This window comes from Drosophila takahashii, chromosome 2R, assembly GCF_030179915.1.
Source record: "Drosophila takahashii strain IR98-3 E-12201 chromosome 2R, DtakHiC1v2, whole genome shotgun sequence".
NCBI lineage: Eukaryota > Metazoa > Arthropoda > Insecta > Diptera > Drosophilidae > Drosophila > Drosophila takahashii.
This window is the reverse complement of record NC_091679.1, coordinates 39,760,174-39,783,246: the sequence shown is the minus strand read 5'-3', so window position 1 is coordinate 39,783,246 and position 23,073 is coordinate 39,760,174. Positions and strand designations below refer to the sequence as shown.

At 42.5% G+C, this 23,073-nt stretch overlaps 3 protein-coding genes across 3 annotated transcripts; 2 read left to right on the top strand and 1 right to left on the bottom strand.

Annotated features, from left to right (window-relative positions):
- The first annotated feature begins 21 nt into the window (after positions 1-21).
- On the top strand, positions 22-2,008 carry Sin1 (SAPK-interacting protein 1). Its single transcript, XM_017142522.3, has one exon. The coding sequence runs from the start codon at positions 106-108 to the stop codon at positions 1,771-1,773; it is 1,668 nt and encodes a 555-aa protein (XP_016998011.2). The 5' UTR covers positions 22-105; the 3' UTR covers positions 1,774-2,008.
- Positions 2,009-8,654: 6,646 nt separating this feature from the next.
- Positions 8,655-12,974, top strand: Achl (La ribonucleoprotein translational regulator Achilles). Its single transcript, XM_017142525.3, has one exon. The coding sequence runs from the start codon at positions 9,326-9,328 to the stop codon at positions 11,936-11,938; it is 2,613 nt and encodes an 870-aa protein (XP_016998014.2). The 5' UTR covers positions 8,655-9,325; the 3' UTR covers positions 11,939-12,974.
- A 3,172-nt stretch (positions 12,975-16,146) lies between these two features.
- phyl (phyllopod) lies at positions 16,147-21,308 on the bottom strand. Its single transcript, XM_017142467.3, has 2 exons — positions 20,904-21,308; positions 16,147-17,306 (listed from the first exon to the last, which is right to left on the bottom strand). Exons 1-2 carry the CDS (start codon positions 21,090-21,092, stop codon positions 16,317-16,319), a joined length of 1,179 nt encoding a protein of 392 aa, XP_016997956.2. The 5' UTR covers positions 21,093-21,308; the 3' UTR covers positions 16,147-16,316.
- Positions 21,309-23,073: the final 1,765 nt, after the last annotated feature.

The following is a 23,073-nucleotide window of genomic DNA, read 5'->3' as shown; positions in this document are numbered from 1 at the left end:
CTTACCATCTCTAACTTACCATAACGCGCTAGTGCTTTTTCCCGAGATGCTGAGATAAATAGAAATTAACTCCGGAAAAGCGATTTTCTTTTGTTTACCACCACCATGGCCACCTACTCCAACCAGCACTGGCTGCTCTCCCACATCCGCAACTCCTTCATCTCCACGGACGACTCGGGCATGTGCGAGACGGTGATGCTGAGCGACGACATGCCCAAGCACTATTTGCGCAAATTCGGGAATCCAGGAGCTGGAGATCACTATCATCACTTCAGGCGCTCCCAGAAGCCACCGCCCACGGGGGGAGGAGGAGGAGGGGGAGGGGGCGGGACCACCCCCGAGCGGAACACCCGCCATCCGGATGCGCCGCTCCAGGAGGTGGACTTCATCTGCTACCCGGGACTGGACCTCAGCGACGACGAGGAGGACATGTCGACGCACTCCTTCGACATCCAGATGTATCCCGAGGTGGGCGCCCATCGCTTTCGCTCCAACACTGCCCAGAAGCTGGAGAAGCTGGACATTGCCAAGCGGCGGGCGGCGCGCATCAAGAGTATCAACTACCAGGAGGAAGTGCAGCCGCCGGACAGCGAGGATTTCTTCAGGCGCAAGGAGGTGCCGAGGAGCAACGAGGTTCTTAGCCAACTCACCGAGCAGCTGGCCAAGAGCCCCAAGCAAACGCAGAATCGCTTCGTTGAGTTCGCCCGCTTCGATGGCACCTCCCAGGTGGGCATGCAAACGAAACGGATTAATGTGTATTTGAATATGCTTCCCGAACCGGATCGCAACTATCCGCTGAAGATCTGCGTTCTAGCCTCGGCCAAAATCCAGGAGGTCATCGGCTATGTCTGCTACAAGACCTCCTTGCAGTATCCCGAGGTTCCTCTGAAATCCCTGCAGCACTACGCCTTGTATATGACGGAGGATAACGATGATATGGAGGACTTTCCGCCGCTGGACAACCGCGAACCCTGCTCCAAGTTTGGCTTCTCCCATTTGACGCTAGCTGAACGACGGCCCTTGGCGCCGGTGACCCGCGTGGACTATCACAACCAGCTGGGCACCAAATCCATGACTTCCGAGGAGGACAAGGCAGCCGTGGCCGAGGCGGCTGTGAAGGCGCTGCAAAGTATAAATCTAAATGGAGGGACCAGCGATCCAGGAGGAGGAGGAGACAGTCCGCATGACAATGTAACCGAGTACGAGAAGCGCCTGCTGAACCACAATGACATGCTGGAGGCCCCGATGCACCGCACTTTCCGCCTGAACATCATCGACAAGCGGTTCTTCAAGTCCGACGTGACTTTGGGCATTTCCGGCGAGCGAATAGAGATCGATCAGTACAAGAATGCCAAGTTCTGGCCGCAAAAGAAGCCCGTCTCCACGCCCATTGACTTTGTAGCCCACTGCGAAATTGTGGAGCGACGCCAGCTGAAGGCCCTGCTGCGCATCTGGCTGAAATCCAACTCCTCGTCGCCTTCCTTCTCCGCCGGCTGCACGTCGGCGCAGATTAATGCCAGCGTGACCACGCTGAATATGGGAAGCGCCGGCGCGGGCATCGCCCACTCCCCCAACAGTCCGGGTCACTCTTCCGGCCTCTTCGCGAGCAGCAATATTCGTTTCAAGCACTACGACTTCGACACGGACACCCACACGGCAGAGCAGATCCACAGCAAGCTGAACTGCATTTTAGAGATGCGATCCAGCGATTTGAGGCGCGAGTTCCTGCTGCAACGCGAGCGAAAAATGGAGAAGCGGCAGCTTAAGTTGTAGTATTTATTCCTATGGCGGCGGCTGCTGCTGCTCGTGTGCCAAGCAGGCGGGCTGCTACTGCCACTGCCGCTGCCACGCCCCCTCCTACGCCTACGCCTTCGCCGCCTACTGTTCGATAAGTTGTATTAGTTGCTAACTAAAGATTGTGTTACACATGTTTGCCTAGCCTGTAAGTATTTATTGAACTCACCCAACTACGAAGCCTGGTCCTGAAAATAAAAGTGCAGAAAACTCTAAGTTTATTTTTAGATCTCTATAACTTTTGAAGCATTTTTAAGCTTCCGCCTGTTTGGCGCGTTTTCAGTGCGGTTTCAACGCGACTTGCTCGCGTTTTAGCCGCGTCTCTCGATTTCATTTCCGTTACTCTCGCTCTGCTCATTGTAATTGCCTGTAATCAATGTGCAATTAATCTAACAGACTTAACGGTTCGCCGTATTACTGCATATTGTTTTTAGTTTTTCAGTTTTATTTATAGTTTTGCAATGTCAGCGATGAATGGAGTGGAATGGGTTGGGTGGGGCTGGGTCGCCTGTTAACAGCTGTCGAGAATAGTGCCTAACTGCCGTTAGACAGCCGATTGTTGCATGCACAGTGTACATCTGTATCGGCGGCTAACAAGCGATTGTACTCGATGTTCTAAGGCCAAGGTTGGCGACTCGAAATCACGCCAAAAAGCGCGACATCTGAGGCCATTCGTCTGATGATGATGCTGTTGGCGTGACCATATCGAGGCAACTCTCAATTTATGGCCAGTAATTCAGTGATTCACTGGAGATGGAGATGCAATTCCCCGAGGAAGTGGCGGCTAAAGGTGAGACCTAAATTCAACATCACTCATACGCCACATATGCCAGAAAAAAAATCACAAAAATGACTAACAAATGCCCGCGATCTCAATTGGCTGATAAAATAAAAGGAAAACGCCTATTTTCATGTTCGATATGTCCAGTGAGTTGGGGTTAAATGATTTATGCCCATTTGGCGCAGCCTTGGCAGAAACTCCGGCCCATTCTTTCCATAGACAAATTTGAATATCGCAGGCAATTTGTCAAATGCATTGATATTTGATATTTATAGTATAGATAGAATTTATTATCGGCAAGTGCGTTCGTTGCCTTCGAATGTTGTTTTTCACTCTTTTTCGCTTGGTGAATTTCACCGAAAGCAACATAATTACACTGGCCTACAAAATACTTTTTTGAACAGGCACCAAAAAGAAAGAATGACGCCTAGATTACAAAAAATAAATCAAAAATTTGTTATGTTATTTTTTTTACATTTTTTAAAGAACATTTTTTCTTTGTAGATCCGGGTTTTTTTGTGTATATCTCGAGTTGCTCTTAACCAAATTAGGTGATATTGGCTTCAAATTACCACTATAATGTCAGCCTTTGACTTTGCAGAAAAAATTAATGGATACATTGAGTAAATTGTAAGCTCCAGATCGGCAAACTTAGAGTTTTTTAGAGTCTTACAGTCAAAAGTGGTTTATTGGTAATGGTGTATTTTGGCTGTAAACTAGTGTTATCAGCCAAGCTAATTTGCCTAAGCAAATTCAGCAGAGGCAGCTAATTTAGACAAGGATGCGATTGCGACTGCGACTGGCGGCTAATTGAAAGGCGATAAATGCATTATAAGCAGCGACAACCTTGACATTGAAAACGAATGACAAATAGCGAAAAGTTCACTCAATATGAAAGTTGCCAGGCATTATGCGATTTTATATATATGCCACATGATGTGGTATATATGGTAGGCGGGGCAAGAAACTTGGCACGCATGTGAGCGGATTTTCACTGCGAAAAAAAGCGAAAAACACAAAAGTGAGCGGACCTCGTTGTCAATTTATCAATTGCATAAAATAATAGGCCTAGGCGCATAATTTAATATCGCGTTGTTTGCCATTTTTGAAGGCCGTTTTCGCCTATGTGTATAGAGATAGAGATATATTGTGTGTATATTTTGTATTCTATGGCTGCACATGCAGATTAATCGCTGGAAAATTCATTTTGCGCCTGAGTCACGCAACCGGACCAACCAAAGTTTGATTCGTTTATGATAGCCCCAAAGATCGAGCAGTTACTTCCAATTATATGTGTTTTTTTTCTACCCAATTCATAAACAGCATTAAGTTATCACTGATCGGGGTTTGTACTTAACTTCTCATTGCCGTAAACTTCCAGATACGCTTCCGTTTTGCAATGTTTGCTTTATAACATGCTGTGGGAATTTTAATCGTAGTCGAGGAAATTAATTGAGCTATTAATAGCTTAATTTATGGCATACTCCCCAACGGTAACTTGCATGCTGCAAATTGCTAGAATAATTCTACAATTCCATAGATCTCACAGCTCCCTTTGGGTATTTTTTTTTTGCTTTCAATAAGCAAATAAACAAACTCGCAGGCCATAAACGTTATGTCGGTCTTTTCATTATGGCCATAACATTTTGCACATACCAAAAGGCAGGGAGACCAACCCACACGGAGACAGGCGTTGCCCCCAATGCGTTGCACGCACCAAAAACTAAAAAAAATTAACAAGAAAAAATACAAAAATGTACAAAAACCAATCAGGGGACCCACAACTCGAAAAACGCTTGCGATTTTAATTGCACAACTTGGGTGGATTGTGGATTGCGGATTTACTTCTCTTTTTTTTTTTGGAAAAGTGCGAGGCCCAGCCCCACACATAAAAAAACCATAACCAAATCAACACTTTATCTATTAAAACATTATATCCTCTATAGAAAAAATAACTGTTACAAACAAGATTTTATTAGAAAAATTCTAACACCTAATATCATTCTTATAATATCACATTACTAATAATATTATATCATTGCTAGAGATATAATTTTTCTTGGATCTGTCAGCTTTTTGCCGAAAAGTCCAAAAAATAAATGTTAAAAGATCTTAAATCCTGAGTTCCAAAAATAAATAAAATATTTTTTTCTATTTTATTATATTACGCTTAATGATTTCTTCCTCTGCATATCTTGTTCTCCGCTCCGAGACATTTGTAACCCAATTCTGTCGCTCGGGAAAGGAGGCAAATGCACTTTGCGATTTACATTTCGAACTGCGGCGGCTTAATTAAAAGCGTGCTGCACAATGGTCTGCCTACCTGGCAGTCGAATAAAAAATATGCTATATGTAACGCCATACTGGAGGTCAGCCTTTCGGTCTCCAACCTGTTGCATCTCCATCGCCAGCCCCATCTCCTACCCATGTCCATCTCCCGTCCAGAATCGCGGACGAGTCGCCAGCGGCGGCGGCAACGTCTTCCTGCCTCCACCGGCGATAAATTGTGCTGGCATCAGCCTCTGCCAAGGTCGCTTCCTTAATGAAGTGCCGAAACTTGGGCTCGTTTCGTTGCAGGCACTTCAGGCACTTGACATCGAACTGGTTTTCGGGCACCGCTCTCAAGTGGATGCCACCACCAGATGCAGGTGGTGATTGCCACTTGCACGGCGGAAAAATTGAAGGTTTTATTGAGATAGAAATTACCATGTAATTTAGCAAGATTGTGAGTTTCTCTCTAAGAATTTTACTTAATCTAGATAATGAAATGTCATGTAACAAAATACATTTTTTAAAGTTTAGTGCTATGAATTATAAAATTTGGTAATATTATTATAATTATTTTTAAGATATTTTTTCGAAGACTTTTCAAAAAGCTCATTGCCCTATAATATTAAAATTGTTGCTATTCTTCCCACTTTTTAATTTCCCAAAATCAATACAATCATTTTATATAAATAAAAAATATTTAAATTTTATTAAAATCAAGTTATTTTTCTCTAAGTGCCGATCAAAACAACCCGAAGGTTGCACTGCCCTTGTCCTGAACCTGTTTCCCCGTCTGGTTTCTGGCTCTTTCCATCCCGATAAAAGGTTCTGAATTATGTAATCCCGAGTGCGGATTCTCATGACCCACTTTCGCGGCCATCCATACAATTTGCAGCCATAAATCCGTTTAGCCGGACGCGCAGGATATGCGATCATAACTCATCAGCGTGGCACAAAGCAAGGAATTAAAATTCAAGGAATTTAAGTAGCCGCCACATTGAACTTGAGGTGAGGGAAACTGTCGTATTGATTGCCAATTGTTGCCCGACCACCAGTCATGCAATCTAATGAGCTGAAAAGCTGAATCGAGCGTCGTGCTAAAAATATATTAATGAAAGTGCACTATGCAATTTGCAATTATGCAAAATGGAAATGGAAATACTTTAAACTCCAGTTTCGTATATCTCGACTGATCGGTGCTGACAGCCAGGTCTTCCCACTCGCCAAACCAAAAAATCGAAAAATCTCTGGGGCGAACTGTTTTTCTTTTCTTTATTTTTTTATGAACTTTTTGCGTAGGCTCAACAACATAGCAACGCGTGCAAAATGTCAACAGAAGGACAAACTTCAGCTAACAATTGCTAATGTGCGCCGATCGCAAGCAGATCGGTTATAGCTACAGATCGGTGGCCCTGAACGCACTTCGACTGCCTCTCGGGGAAAAAAGTGCAAAAAGTAAATAAAGGCAAATAAATGCGTGAACAATACGGAGCTAAGGCTTAAAAATTGGCTTTTAGAGGCAATTTGCTAGCTCCCTACCTTTTTTATATTTTTTTATAATTTTGTTTTATTTGACCTACCTCAAATGTAGCCACTTCCTGGATTATTTCCAACTTTTTGGCCACAATCAAACGAGTTGGATTAATCGATCTTGGAGGGACACGCCTGCCGCTTGCAAACAGTAGACAAAAAAAACCCAAAAAAAACAAAATCATAATTTTGATTCGTATTAAATAAATCATTTGCCATTTGCGGTTTGTTTGTTGGCTCTATGCTTTCTGCTACCAGGCCCATAAACAATAAAACAAAACTCTTGATTTCTTATTGTTGCTCTGCCAGTATGCCAGTGTGTCTCTTACCGCAAGGTTGCAAAGATTTTTTCTTTTTCGCTATTCATTTATCTTATTTTTTTACGTTTTTCTCTTCGTTTTTTTTTGGCAACATAATTTACTTGTTGGCAAATCAAATTGTAGGGGGGAACTATTCACTCCACTATGCGAAATGAAATGCTTGTCGTCAATTGGCAAATTAATGAGCATTTGATGGCCAGTTGACCTTATGTCAAGTATACGCCGTGTGGCCGCAACAGGCAGCACCTTGTAATTGGATTGCAAACGTTTGTTCTGGTTCTGTCTCGCCTCTTTCTTGTTCTTGTATAATTTTATCAGTTTGGGTAAACAGCGCTAAAAAATGAGGAGGAGGAGGTGCAGCTGATGCAACACAGTGTTTCATAAAAGTAAGGCCCCCGCTAAAGGGATTATTCTTTGCCCATTATGCATATTTTGCATATGATTGTATGAGCGATGATATAATAAGGCACAATACAATACACAACGAGGGAGCTAAAGCAAAAGTCGAGAGAATGACGCTGCCTATGCGGCTCATTTCAATATTGCACTTGAACTTGCACTTGACATGCAAATTGCCGATGCGATAACTGCGATGTAATGAAGATTCCCTGCACTAATGAGTCGGGTAAACAGCGAGATTGGCGAGATCCATTTCACGGCGTTATAATTGATTAAGGAAAATGACAGAATTTAATAAGGGAAATTTAATAGAGATTTTATAGGATTTTTAACATATATTTTGCTTATAAAAAATATTATTTGATAATTTTAATAGGGTTTTTATAGTTCTTATTTAATTATTGCAGAGTGATGTAGCCTTGAATTTTATTAAATAAAATATTATTCTAGTATTTTTATAAATATCTCATACTCATTATTTATGTATTTAAATATGATCTGGAAGAAGATAAATAAATCATAATTTTATCTTTGCAGTTTGTGCATGTAATATTCTAAGAAATGTCCTATATTTTCTGTACCTGTTCTATTTATTGCTTTCTGTACAACTCCAATCGCTTCGTTCTAAAGCGGAACTGACCTTTTTGTGTGCAATTGATTGATCAGCGACTCTGGGTTGTCAAGTGTGTAACCCTCAAATTGCAATTTGTTGTCTAGCTGCAATTTCCTTCCTGTTTCCCCTCGGAGATAAACGGCTAGCACTGGACGCAGTAATTGCGAATGCGATTGCAATTGAAATTGTGTGTTTTGTGTGTGCAACGAGGTCGCCACACGAAAAGCACTTTCCCAATTTTCATGCGATCAATGCAAATCGGAAGTGGTTAATGTGTGTGTGCGATGTGGAAATTAATAGAATATTCAAGCGACTAAAGAAGCGATTGTCACCCATGTGTTGCTGTTGTTTTTGGTCATATTGCTGGTGGTATTTATTTTTGTGTTGCTGCTGTGTTTGCTGTTGTTGCTGGCTTTATAGAAGGTGTTGTTGTTCTTGGTGTTGCTGCTGTGTTTGCTGCTCCTATTGCTGTTGCAGGCTTTGTTGTTGCTGCTGTGTTTGCTGTTGTTGCTCCTGTGTCTGCAGCTCCTATTGCTGTGGTTGTTGCTGCGTTGTTCGATATTGTTGCTGTTATGTTTGCTATTGCTGCAGCTGTGTTTGCTGCTGTTGTTGCTGCTGCTGTAGCCCCCCGGTGTTGTTGTTGCCAACGCAACAAGTTTCGTGTGTGTTGCCAATAAGTTGTCGCTGCCGACGTCGCTGCTCTCTCTGCTCGCCGTTGTTGTTGCTATTGACTCTGGCTGTTGTTGTTGCTGTGTTTGTTGTTATCGTGCGTACTTGGACCGCTCAATAACGCCGCCGACGCCGCTGCCGCTGGCGGACGTCGACTGCGCTGCCGCCGGCCGCCTGGCTTTGCTGTAAACACGAAAAAAGAGGCAGAAAAAATTGAAACGAAAGCAGAGGGTATTTAACCGACCTCAAATCAATTTGCAATTTCAGTCGATCTCCGCGTTGCAGCGTTGCATGAACTCAATTTTAGTCGCGTGCGAAACAGAAACACAAAGTTTACACAAGTTCAAACGAAACAGAAACAGCCTTACGGAAATACATATTAGTTAGGAAACGGGCAACAACAACAACTACTACCAGCAACAACTTGAACTCGAAAATTACCCAAAAACGTCGTCGAAATTGTTAATTGAACTTTTATTTATTAACTTTGGCAAAACGGTGTCAAGCGCGGCCTAGAAAAAGAAACAAAATAAAAAACACACAAAAACCCCAGCGAACCAAACGCCCTAAACAAATTCCGAGCACGTTGCAGACGAAATTACGCAAACGGCGATATAAAACATAAAAAGCACACCAGCAACTGCTGCAACTACGGCAGCAACATTGGCAACATAGCAGCAACAGCAACAGCAACAGCTGACGTTCAATGAACGTTTCAGTTTCGGTTTCTGGTTACTCAGATCTGGCAGATCTCTTGGCTTATAAATAAAAAGTGCAGCTCCCAGCTGAACTTGAAAGTGAAAGTGAAAGAGAGCGGAGAAATTAAGGCGAGGAAAGAGAAAAAGACGGAAAGAAAGACCATTGCCTAAGCTTTTTTGTTTGCTTTTGCTGGAGTGCCCATAAAACATCTCAGAGCATCAGCCAAGGTCGTTTGGGGAAAGAGTTATAACCATGGATAATCATAAAACCCAGAAGGATCAATCGGAACCAGAGGTCTACGAGGTGAAGGCACCTCATGCGGGAGCAGAGGGTCACACCTTCCTCGTGAGTCCTGTGGATTCCACGCCCATTCTGGCGCCCATTCTCACCGCGGTGCCTGTGATGAAGCCCCAATCTCCTAAAGAAAAACCCAAGGAGGAGTTGGAGGAACTGGATGACCAGCCCAGCTGCAGTTCCCAGGCGGTGGTGCCGCTTTCCTCCTCCCTCCCCTGCAAGTTGCTACGCATGCACGCCAGGCGATCCGCCCAGGCGCTGCTCCACCAAATGGAATCGCTGGACTCTCAACTGGGAAGCAGCAATGGCAGCTCCTCGGAGGATACCTCGCCCACGGCGCCACCCATGTCGCCCACGGATCATCAGCTGGTGGATGTGGGAATGGGTTCTTCCATTGGCGATTCCGAGGAGTCTTCGGAAGAGGGTGATGAACTAAAGCCCCTGGCGGTGGATAATCACATCATGCACGAGGTGGAATTAAACGAAAGGCAATCAACGCCTCCAGCTGTCTTGAGTGAGGCGAATTTGGAAAAGTTCCGCAAGCACCAGATGGATAATATCTATCTGCATCCCAATTTCACCCTGGATGCTTCTCCACCTCCAGCGGTGGCCCCAGCCAACTCACCTGTTCTGGAGGCCAAGAGAAGTCATCGCTCCTTCCTGGCGATCAAGAAGGAAAAGGAGGTGGAACCTGAGCAGGAAAAGGAAGTTCAGATCCCTCAGGATTTAGATGCCGAATCCCAGGGACCCAATGAGATCGACACCCTCGATCCCTCGCTCATTCCCAGCGAGGAACTGGCCGCCGAGATCACCGATGCCGTGGAGTTCTACTTCTCCAACGAGAGCATCCTCAAGGATGCCTTCCTCTTGAAGCATGTGCGTCGCAACAAGGAGGGTTTCGTTAGCCTAAAACTGGTCTCCAGTTTCAAGCGGGTGCGCCAGTTGACCAGGGAATGGAAAGTAGTCGGCGATGCAGTGCGTCGCAAATCCCGCAAAATTGAACTCAATGATGTGGGCACCAAGGTGAGGAGGATTGAACCCCTGCCCAGTTTCGATGAGACCATGCCCTCGCGCACCATTGTGGCCTGTGATCTTCCAATGGATAAGCTTACTATTGAAAAGGTTTCGGATCTCTTCTCCCGTTGCGGTGAGATTGCCTTGATAAGAATTCTAAAACCAGGAATGGCTATACCCGTGGATGTTCGACAATTCATGAACAAGTACCCGGAACTGCAGCAAAAGGAGTGTGCTTTGGTGGAGTACCTAGAATCCTCTTCCGCCCGGGATGCCCGTCACCTGAGTGGTCCCTTCCAGGTGTACGAAATGGTGGCGCCCAAGAAGAAGACCGGCAAAAAGGCAGCCGTCATCCAGATTGCCGCTCCAGTGGCCCGAATGGTGGAGAACTATCGTTACTACAATGATTCAAATTACGAGAGGAGTCGCGGTGGCAGCTTCTCGGGTCACGAAACTGTTCCCGATCTTCGCTTTAAACTCAAGCGTAATAACTCGGATTTCCAACCCAGTTACTATCAGCAAATGGGACCGAATCAGAGTTATCAGGGTTATCATACCAATCCCTATCAGCACTATCAGCCACGCGGCAGCATTGGTGGCAATCAGAGCCAGGACATGAATCCCCAGGGTTTTTTCGGCTATGGTCCGCGAAGATACAGCAACACATCAACGATTTCGGCCAACACAGCGGCTGCCTTGGGCGATGCTTCTCCGGTATCCTCTGTTGCAAATTCAGGCGGTAATCCCGTGAGCAATTTACAAAGACGTCTGTCCAACTGTTCCGAGCAGAACTTCTCACCAGAGGTGGTTAATCCTCCTTCAATGTCGCGAAGGGCTAGCAATTGCTCGGAAACCGGGGGAATTCCTCAGAGACGTGATTCCAACTGCTCGGAGAGTTGTCCTTGCTCGAGGCGGGTTTCAGACTTTGGTCAACAGGCTGCCACAGATAGTAACTACAGGAAGACCTCGGTCTGCTCCAATGGCAGTTGTCCAGGCAATCAAAACCAGGAGCGTCGCTTCTCCAATGGATCCATGCAGTTCGAGAGGACCTTCTCGAATGCCAGCGAGAGCAGCGGCTTCTATCGTCGTCCCTCCAATGATTTTAATATAGAAAGGGAGCAGATTCAAACGGATCAGCTGGTGGGCGGCGGAGGCGGTGGCTACCAGGTGTGGCCACGTCGCTATTCCAATAATTTCCAGCAGCTGAGCAGCAAACTGGCGGCCTACGATAATGCTCAGTATATCGGAGGCAGACGCATCTCCACGGATTCGGGCTACGATCGTCGCTGCTCCTTTGGTTCAGAGGGATTCGAGGGATCTCCGCGTTCTCGCACGGGAAGTTTCCTCAGCAACTACAAGCATGGAGGAGGAGACTATGATGGGCAGCCTAGATCTCGAACTGGAAGCTTCCTGGATGGTTCTCCCCGATCGAGATCCGGTTCCTTTGCCCAGCGGGCTGCCGAGAGTCTTGTGCGAACTCCCATGGGTCCCGATGGTAGCAAGGGTTTCGGCCAGCGAGCCAGGAAATTCGGACAGACCATTTCGCCAGTGAATTAAGGGGGTTTTATTTTTGTTGATTAATTTTAGGGGGAAGATAATATGTGAAATAATATGTGAAATTAATGGCTGTACACTGTGATGCTGTCCAACTTGTTAGAAACGCCCCACACACTTACACCATACGCACCCCCAAGAAACCTTAACCCAACCTAGGTTAAGAACAGAAACCTTTAGTTAACGAATTTTTTGATCACTGAAATTTATGAGGGTTTACGTGGGTTAATGTGGAATTTTGCTAGCCCTTAAACTTTTATTTTTTTAATAACCATTCTTATCACTGCCAATAGTTTAAGGTAAAGAAAATTAAAAATAATTGGTTTGGTAGACACTAAGGATTATAATTATTAATCAACTTTTACGATTGACCATTAACCAGTTATTATTTGTTATATTTTTGATATATTTTATTTTAGAAGTAGAACACGGGCCCAACTATTATGACTTCTATAAATCTAGCTTATTCAGCCGCCTATATCCTTATGAGTTCACAAAATATTACTGCAAACTTGCATGCAGGTCAAGTATTCTTTTATTGCCCATAAACACTTTTAATTATCGTGCAATTAGGTTAGATGTAGGATAGTCAAACCCATTAATCAAACTGCTGCCATAAAACATCAGTTAAAGAATCGTGGCCATAGTAATACGGATGTATCAAGAGCCAATAAAAATTGAATTAGATTCTCAGGTCATTAGGTTTTAGAATTCGCAGGGCAGGCAAAAGTGTTTTCCACATTTTCCACCTATCCCACTCATAGATTTCCCCTCTTTTTTTCTTTTATTTGTTTATTATTTTCAACACTTTTATTCAATTAGTTAGTATAATAATCAGATATTTAGGATTTAAGAACTTGGTTGTCCTCCTGAAAACGAAAGATAAAACGGAGGAAACAGCAAAACGGATTATTACAGGAGAGAATAAAAATATTTTTCATTTTTAGCTTTTAATTTCGATTTCCTACAGAAGCATAAATCTGTGGAAGCAATAAATTATATTATGCGTGTTAACCGTAAATAAACTTGTTACAAAAAACCAAGCGCCTTTTGGGGGATTTGCAGTTGCAATTGGTCTCCGGGGTATTATTATAATTTACCAACAATGGTGAACTTGAAATGGAGCTTAGCTAACAAATTTGCTGTCTTTTTGCCAAATCATTTAACGAATCTTGCGCAATCTTGGCTGGCTGGCCGAGTCGAAATTGAAAGCGAAATTCGCGCCACTCGAGAACCGAAGGTAACTAGGCCAACGAAATAGCCGAGAAAAAATCGCCGAAATATAAATACAATATAATAACAGCAAATCCCAACCAGTCTGCCTTGCCTGTGAAAGCAACAATTTGAATTTTATTGAATAATATTCGTAATTTCTGTCTTTGCAAAGTGACATGAGCGTGACGCATGCGCCCCCAACTCGATTTTTGGAATTGGGTTTTTTTATATTTTTTTCCCCCCTTTTTTTTGGCGAACTCGCCCGCGGTTCATAATTGTTCATAAAGCGGCCGTTAGCATTGTATTGCCTTGTCTCCCAGCCTCTGGGGCTCTGAATTTCGAGTACTCATGCCTTAATCGTTGCCGTGCGTGCGATTTTTTTGCGGTCCCAAGGTATTTGTTGTTCACTTTTCAGTTAATTTTTGTATCTTTTTTTTTCTTGGCTTCGATTTATTAAACAATTTCAATGGATATACAGGCTCTCTCGTACACACACGTATGGGCAAGTGAATGATTTTTCGCACACACGCATCCCGCCACGCCGCCCACAGCCGCCTGAATTTTATACTTTATCAACTTTTATACGAAAAACCAGTTTTTTCGGGGCGCTTGGCCAGTGAACTAATTGTCGCACAATTTTTCACCGCGTGGGCAAAATTCAAAAGTGCAGCTTTATAAGATCTAGCCAACGGGAAGCATTTTGTGCGTGCATTTTGTAGATTGCATAACTTTGATTTAAAGGGGGGTATCGCTTATTGTAATCACATAGCTCGAGTTCATGTGCTCGGGGCTTGATTAAACTTCCTGGCGCTGAGCGCTTTATTGCCGAATTCCCTTTTAAATTTATGCTAATTAAACGTGCTCAAACAGGAACCGAAAACCGAAAGCCAAAAAACCAGTCGCATTGCTCGTGTTTTCCAGAACAACTCGCACTCATTAAGTGAGAGTTCATCTCCAGCGGATGGGGGATAAATATAAACCCTGTGAATTATCGCAATCGAATAAGGTATAAATTGTGGCGAGTTGAAGTCGGAATGATGACATAATGCAATGAGTATTGGGGTAGTTGCAAGTTGAAAAATTTAAACAATAGAACTGGCAGCACGGGAAAAAAATTATATCACTAGAACATTCACTTCTGCATTTTTATTAAATTCCTATAAGTCTTAAATTTAATTTAAATTCATATAAATTTAAAAGTACCAAAACTGTTTTATATTTTTTTTTACCAATTTTTAAAAATATTTTTTAAAAACCTTCTTTTAAAACTTGAAGTGTAATAACAAAAAGCTTATAAACACCAATTGAAAATGAAAGAAAATAAAAAATTATTATAAATAAATTAAATCCCTATTAAAAACATAATATTGCTGTACTGTTTCTCTCTCTGTACCACTGACCTTATACAAGTCTAAACTTTTTTGGCAAGATCGCACATCCTTGGACCGGCTAAAAATGTCCCCAAAGTGCTCGCTCAATGATAGAATTACCGACCGGCAGAACGTAGAACGTGCCGTGTGGCAAGCAGCCTGAAAAATGCCTAAACCTTGACCGTCATTTGTAGCCGGCAGAATCGCGAATCGAGAGATGTAAGCTCTTTGCACGGCCAACACGGCGTATACTCGATTTCCGGAAACTGCACGCTTTTCTTTGCGCCAAGTCATCTTCTTCAAGTTCAGAAGGCACACTGATATTTATTTATAAATAAAAGTAACCTTAGTCGCTGTCTCAATAAAGCGTACTTGAAGTGGCGCGTAGAAATTTCCGCACCACATTATTAACGTTGCCAGTCATGTCGCCGAGAAACCACAACTGCCAGCCACTCAGTCATCGGTTCGTGTATTGATGAAATGCCATATTGTAAGCCAAAATTGAGTATACGCACCGCTGTCTCAGTTGCATAAACAACAACAGCGACGATGCTGACCTCAACACGTTCGTTCTCACTACGCAATTGGCTAAATCAAATAAATACGCTAAAGCATCAGAAATCAACAATTACATATCGGACTTTCGGACGCGAGGCGAAAGCAAACGATGATTCTAAAATGAGGTCGTTGATTCTGGAAGAACCCAGAAATAATGTGTGGTTTTGATCACTTCAAAAATATAGAAGAGTTATGAGCCGAAATCTCTTTAGATTGGAAATTATTTTTAAATTTGTCTGAAAATATTGACTTCCTGAGAGGAAAAATATTCCAACATATTCTTTAGATATCAAATTTACCTGTCCTTTGGCTTTAACTTTTGGTTTGGTTTTAATATTTTCTTTTATACTTGAACAAAAATATAGGAAACTTGAAATAAAAATAACGCTAAAAAAAACTACCTTTAATTCGATACCAAATATTTTTTGTAAAACTTTGTATACATTTCTTCAAATTAATTTTATTTTTAATTTTTTTTTAAATGAAATAACGGTTAAAGATCAGTCTGAATAAATCCTAATAGCGTACTTTTCGGCGTCCGGTGGTGAAATATAAAAGCATACTTTTCGGAGTCGTACATTTGTGTGCCAGGTTGGCAGCCCCAAACAAATTGGCGCTAAAATTTGAAACCGAATTTCAAAGGAGGGCCCTTCTCTTCTTTCGAAAGGTTCCTTGCAAAATTCTTATTTACAACAAATACAGTCCAATTCCAAAACTAAAATAACCATCTTCCGGTAGCTCGAATTCGAGAATAATATCTCTATTCCCAATAAAACTAGTACGACCTATGAAGATCCCCCAAAAAATGAAATAAAAAACCATTTCTCATATATATTTTGATTGCGTTTGTGCTATTTTTATTCCGCTTGCTATTTTGTAATACTTTCGTCTTTTGGAGCAAACAAACAAATTCAACTACATTGGCTCGAGGGGAGTTTTTTGCTTTTTTTAATCATTTTGTTTTTTGGGTTAAACGGGGAGTTCGCCTATGACTAATATGTATATTTTAAATATAGCTTTCCACATCCGTTAACTTAACATTCTTAGGTTTTTCTTGTTTTGTGTGTGTTTTTCTTCTTGTCCGCTAATTAATTAAGTTATTTGACTAACAATTAAAATATAATCGAGGTACTATTTAAATTAGACATTCTTCTAATGCTCATAATTTGCGTATTGTGCATGCAATTTGACTATTTTGTTTGGGGATTTGGGGGGCATTACGTTGGACCCTGCGTTCTTTAGACGAGGCTAATGCTAAGGCCCAGTGGTAATCGCAGGCCAGAGAGTTGTTGAGATGTTTGGTGGGAATTTAGGTGGTGGCTCTGTGGTTGCAGTGGCTCCTCATCCACTTCCGCTTTTCGCTGCACCACTTCCAGTTCCGCTTGGTCTTGGATCTCCATTTCTTCTGACCCCTCATTCTCTTTATTCTCCCCCTGGGTAACCTGATATCTGGTGGTTGTGGGCAGGACTTCGGAAATGGCGCTATCGAATTCCAGCAGTATCTCATCTTCCTCGAGGCTCCGCGTCCAGCGCGGCCTCTCTTCCAGGGGACTCATGATCTGCGGGCGGGGTTTGGTGGTTCTGCTTGATTCTTCGGAGGCTGCTGGTTCCTCCCTGCTGAGCGTGGTTCCCAGTCGCCGGAACATGGCCACTACTTTGCCATCCACACTGGGATGCGGGAATCTTTGGTAAGTGGTTGTGGGTGGGGTTGCTTGATTTGGCATGGCTGTAGGTGCTATTTGTGCCTCCTTGACCACCAATCGCTCTATTGGTTTCCTTCGCGGCGCCACACACTCCACCTTGCAGATGGGATTGCTTCTTTTTTGAGCCTGAGGCCTCAAGTAGACAATCACCGCCGCCGGCTGCTTCTTCTGGGGACTCCTCCGCAGAGTTTCCAAGCAACATTGTCGCAGGACTCGGTTCATCCGACTCACGGAGGCACTGCGTCTGCTGCTCCTTCGCTTCGAGTAGATTATGGGTGCGGGTGTTGGATTGACTGGCACTTGGGGCTGTGGCTGGGGTTGCGATTGGGGTTGAACGCGGACCTGGGGTCGCACCATCGCCACCGGACGCAGCTTGGTCCGTTCCTGCTGCAGGACACTGTTGCCCATGTGCGAGGGACTTTGGCTTTGGCTTTCGGCCTCATTGCTGTTGACCGCCTGCAGGGAGTGCCAGTTGATCAGCCAGTTGTTGCAGCTAAAGCAGAGGAATTTGTCCTCGTTGAGGGGCTAAAAGTAGAGAGATAAAAAACAGATTAGTATGGGAGAAATTGGTAGGTAAATATAATAAAATTAATATAAGCTTTTATTGAAATCTAAGGAATTTTCGTAAATGTATTTAAATAGTTTTACAACCCAGAGGATGTTTCATATCATCCCAGCTTATTATTATAAGAATATCTATCTATCTAAAAATTGAGATGTAAATATTTGTATTTTAAATCTAAAAAAATGTAACTTTAAATAGATTTCAGACCTAGAGGACATTTCATATCATCCCAGTTTAATATTATAAAATTATTATCATCACCCAACATCAAATTATTGTAAAATTTAGGTATACAAACGGTTTATTACTTTTAAGTACCTACTGAATTTTATAATGACTGCTGTAGAACCAAGTGGGTTACCCACTAGCCTTATGAATTATCAAGACCAATCATTATATTGATTATATCGAGGACACCGTTAAGGTCACCGTTAGAAGGAAATGTGACCCCAATTCCATTGCGTGTCCTGTGTTCTCAGGCCAAGCATAACCACATAATAAATATCTCGAAAATTACGATACGCCTATGCACTTAGTGATCGCTCTCGGGACCCGACCACTAATGAGCATCGAACCAAAGGTGCAAAAAAAAAGCATAGCGATTCCAAAAACAACTGCCAGACGACCCGGGCATATTAATTACCCCAGCAGACCTCAACATTCCGGGGGTATCAATAATTTCGTGCACCTGCCAACGAAAACTAAGCGCCCGACAGCAGCTGGTAGTTTGGTTCCAAAAGGAACGAAAACCAGTCAAAAGGGATATTCGGTTGGTTCGAAACTCGTTTTGGCCAAAGGCCACGCGCCCTATTCGAAAACCAAGTGGAACCAAAGAGAACTGGGTTAAGACCCAACTATGACGGATATTAGGCACGCGTATAGGCGACAGCTGCTCGGGGAAATTAGATAAAGGTGGTGGATAAAGGGACCCTACATATAAGGATCGGTTGAAGGGGAAGGGTGGCCAGGATCAGGAGCGATTGTGGCTGCCTGTTTACCTTTTGCCTCGGCGCTGAAAAGGTGTGCTCCAAGGGCCATGTGTAAACGGTATAATAATGCAAATTGCAGGCCAGGTGCAAAGCAGACAGAAAGCCACACACACGCACACTGATCGGAGGGGCACTGGGAGAAATTCTTATGTATTCTTAGGATCAGCTTGAAAATATTTCTAAAAATATTGAATTTATATTTTAAGAATATTATCCATCTACAGAATATTTTTGGATACCACATTTTATTATTTTCGTTAATGATGTGAACATTTTTTATATATTTTAAGATTATCTAAACAAAAATTCAAAAAAATATTACATTAAAATCTGTAGGGGTTTTTTCTATCATCATTCTAAGTCAATATAATGATAAATTTAATAAAATTTAAAGTCAAATCTCTTAGTCTGTATACCAACTTCTAATATATACTTTTTATTTTAAAGGCAAATCATTGATTTTTTCTCAGTGCATAAAAGAGGGAGGGAGGCAGCCTTTTAAATTGATTGCAACTGCACTTTATGGCACTGTCATTGAGGGCTTTATACTTTATTTAGAACTTGCGAGGGTGTCATTTCTGTGGGGGTGATCGGTTGCCAGGCTACGATCGCGGCAGGTGGTATATATGTACCCTCCATATAGGGTTTCGCAATAACGGTTCAAAGTATGTTCTAACGATCCACAGGGGAGTGATTATTAAGGGTGAGCTTGAGGGTCAGTTGTGGTGGGGTAAACCGAATATATATATAATATCATGAAATTAAATAGCGTGCGGCTGAAGAGTAACGTAATTAAATTGATTATTTCATGAGCAATTAAAGTTGAGGACAATGTTTCCAAATAACAGAAATTGATAGAGAATACATCTGCTTATTGATAATATTTTTACTAAGTCTGTTCACAACCACTTCAATTTGTTTACTTTTCGATAAGGCTTCGTTTTAGGAACTCTCTTTACAATATCTGCCTGACCCATTTTTGTTTTCTAATCCGATGGCAAGGAAACCTTAGAACAAACTAACCCCCAAAAAAACAAACTAAAAGAAGACCTCCAAATTAAAGTAAATTCTAGTTTTGGGCTTTGTTTCGGCACTTCAAGGACTTCTGCTGGAAAATTCGGAGACTGGAAATACATCCCATACCTTTTTCTAAGGGTAGATCTTTTGTTTGGATTTGCGCAACTTAAGAAACCTGAATTTCTGTCTAAAAGATTTTTGGCATTGTTCGAGAGTTCAACCACCGTAGATCGTTCTAAGGAAAATCCTTCCGCCTTGAGAACAATAAAACTGTGAACTCAGAACCCAGGTATTCGTATTCAATAGTTGAAATGCGAAAAAAACATATCACACAAGTCCTGAAGAAGGTATGAAGAGCTGATAAAGCAGCAGCAGAAAACCAAGGAACCCTGATGGGTTTGGATTTTGAGTGCCGAGCGGCAAATACAGCTGTCGTTTTGGGATATGGAGAAAAAAAGAGAAAAAAGAGAGGGTGAAGAGTGAGGTGTGTGTGTGGAAGGTTCGTTCACTGCCCGCAGAAATTGGAGCAATCTCGGCTCCTCGGCAAATCCACCGCACATCTGCCCTTTTCGAGCAGGTTTGTGGTACTACACACTACAGGTAGTCAATCGCAGTGGAGTGTTTCTGTAATCCGAGATCCCGAAACTCACTTCCACAGAAAAATAAACCCAGGATCTCCATCGAGGATCGATTTCCCTGGCCATCTTCCGCTGTCGCATTTCCCACACACACCGCACTATCCTTTACCATATTAGAACAAGCTGTTGGAAATTATGGGAAAGGAATCGAACTAAGTGGCGACACATATGCAAAGTGTCCAATTACCGAAAGTAGTTAGGGAAATGCATCAGCTGCTTGAAGGCAGGATATGCAGTTCAAAGGGCAAAGGGATATGGGAATATTAAAAAAGGGAGAATGGAAATTAGTTTTAGTTAATGAATCTTAATAGAAATTTATTTACTTTTGAAATATTCTGTTGAAATGACTCTTGAATGGCTTTCAACTTGTATACTTTTAAATGAAGGATTATATCCTGGGTAATTATGAAGGCTTGAACACGATAAATGTAATTGTAAAATTTAATAAAATATTTCGACAATATGAGAATATTATTTTTTTTGGAATTTAGCATAAGAAACTTTTTTATAAATATTCCATTAAAATTAACCCATTGACAAATTGGCACAAAATTCTTAAAGTTCTTAAATAGTTGCCAAAAAAAAATCTAAATAAGTATTTTTAAAAATTCCTTTAAAGTTACATAGGCAACCCCTTTTTTTCCCAGTGGGATGCTGTGGGAGTGCTACCTTTACCTGCCTAAAAGCACCAACCTCCCCTTCCCCAGAATCCCTCCATTTTTCCGCCCAACGAAGTTCATCCCCTTTTAACCCAAAAACACACACAGATACAAGCGCACAGGGAAAACTTTGTCCGAAGGACGTTGTTTCGTTGCATGACTCATCCGCCGAGTTGCCCCAATATCGATTTTTTTTCGTGTCCACACCCCCGCCCCAATTTGTAAGATGGGCTTTGCTTGGGAAAAATCCATACCTGAAACTTGAATTTCGCCTGGATTAGCTGGACGATATTGGGTCCGGAGCGCGGCTCGTAGATATTGATCGTCTGGTTGGTGTGGCAGCCGCAGATGAGGCAGGTGCGTTTCAGGTATTCCGAGGAGGCGGCGGGGGCGACCACGGCCGCCGAGGGATCCGCCTGCTGCTGCTGATTATTGGCAGACATCCTGGCGATTTTTCTCAGCCTCTGACGTCACCAAAGGTCGCACTAAACTTGCCGATTTTCGATTCGGTCTTTGCTTTACACAGTCGTATTTTTTCTGGGGTGGCGCGAAAAAGTGGCAAACAACAAATGCGAAGCGGCAGACACACGCGAGTGAGTGAGTGAGCGAGTGAGAGAGAGTGAAGCGGGACAGCGAGCTACGGAGCGGCACGTCCTTCGCGTTGCACGCACAAATTTCGAATGAGCCTTGCTTGTCCTCTTGTTCTCGGCTTGACTTTCAAAATTTATGCGCGGGCTGCCGTATCTGGGAAAATAACTGAGCGAGAGTAAAGGGATGCCGGACCAGCGAAAAAGGGATATCTATAAGGATGAAGGAACACATATTTAAACAAAATATATAAATCTATTATATATTTATTATATCTTATTAAAATAAATATTTTAATGTATTTAACAAAAATTAAAATATCGAAGTCTTTTACTTATTTATTATATCTTAATAACATTAAAATTTTTGTATCTATTTAAATCAAATTATTGTTATGTATATGTCTTTTGGACTTTGTTTTGGTAAAGGAAGAACATTTTAATATTCGTTTTAGATAGTGAAATAAATTAATTGGATTAATATTTAAATTTATTATTCAGTTTTTATATTTTTCAAGCAAAAATTGTCATTAAATAAATTGAAACATTTTGGAGATATACTTGGTTACTATTTCAAATGGTCAAGTAAATAGTGTGGTGATGTTGCAAAAAAAAAATGTATAAAATTCCACCTAAAACCAATCCCACCTCGCCTGCACTGAGAGAAATGGCATTTAAAGGGTGCAACAACCAAAACAACATATGCTCACATTTAAGGGCGCCAAAAGGGATGTTGAGTGGCAGAATGACTAGTGCGAATTCTAGAGCAGGAAATCGAGAACAACAGGCAAGGTCAGATAGGGCATTTCAAATCAGCTATGAAAAATTGTCCAGGAAATAAGGTATTGGGGTGCAGGAATAAACGTATGAAAATGTTGATTATTACTTTAACCAGGTTAATAAAAATTTATAAATTTGTTTTCTGAATTTAATCACTAAATATTATCCTCAATCAGCCTTCGAAATACCATGAATGAAATCTTAAAAGCGCATGGAGTGAATCTCCAAATATTTTGACAACCTATTGACGACTTGACCTATCTGAACTTTTGGCTCTGAAGTTACCTCTTCTCCAGCTCTTTGACTGGGTTTAAGCCCCCCGGAGGAATTGGTGGCAGCTGCCATTGAGCGACAAACACCGAATTTAATGTGGACGGCTTCCTCGACTGGAACTTATTATTATGGCTCAACGCAGAGCGATATATAAAAAATCTATAGCATGCAGCATGTGTGCATTGTGGGCTCATCAACAGGCTGCCCGAGTGTCTGAAGACCCCCAACTCCCCGAGCCTCCGATCCTAAGATCTCAATGAGTCGCCTCCAAAACACCGACAGCAACGGCAGCTGCTCCAAAATACAAAAGGTGCGTTTCGGTTTTTTGTTTTTCCCATTTTTGTTTCGAGCAGCTCAATCATATGTTCTCTGTGTTGTAGCTCATTTTGAGCCGGTGTTGCAGCTTGCAACCGGATTTTTTCGTGGCGACAGATGTTTCTTCTTTTTTCCTTCGCCCGAACCTTCTTCGTCGGATTCGACCGATTTGCACCTTCTTCACAGATTGCAGACACTGGGTTAACTGGCGCTGCTCGCCGCTACTTTTACTACGTATCTTCGTCGATAGTAAACAAAGGAGTAAGCGACTCGCAATCGCAAACGAGGCCCCTGATGAATGAAAATATGAATGGGTCTGTTGCGAGGGAGGCAAGGAGCGGGGAAAGCGTGGCGAACGAAAAGTGTATCCGGAACTGGGACCCTCGATTTGATCGATTTCCTCGCCATATGCGTAGCAAATTTCCATGTTCATCCGACTGCGGGAGAGGAAGTGACCAAGGTGGTTGAA

Coding starts and splice junctions, on each gene's coding strand:
- phyl (XM_017142467.3), bottom strand. CDS start 21,092: ATGTCTGCCAATAATCAGCAGCAGCAGGCGGATCCCTCGGCGGCCGTG. Junction 17,307..20,903: donor AGGCGAAATTCAAGTTTCAG/GTATGGATTTTT, acceptor CTCTACTTTTAG/CCCCTCAACGAGGACAAATT.
- Achl (XM_017142525.3), top strand. CDS start 9,326: ATGGATAATCATAAAACCCAGAAGGATCAATCGGAACCAGAGGTCTAC.
- Sin1 (XM_017142522.3), top strand. CDS start 106: ATGGCCACCTACTCCAACCAGCACTGGCTGCTCTCCCACATCCGCAAC.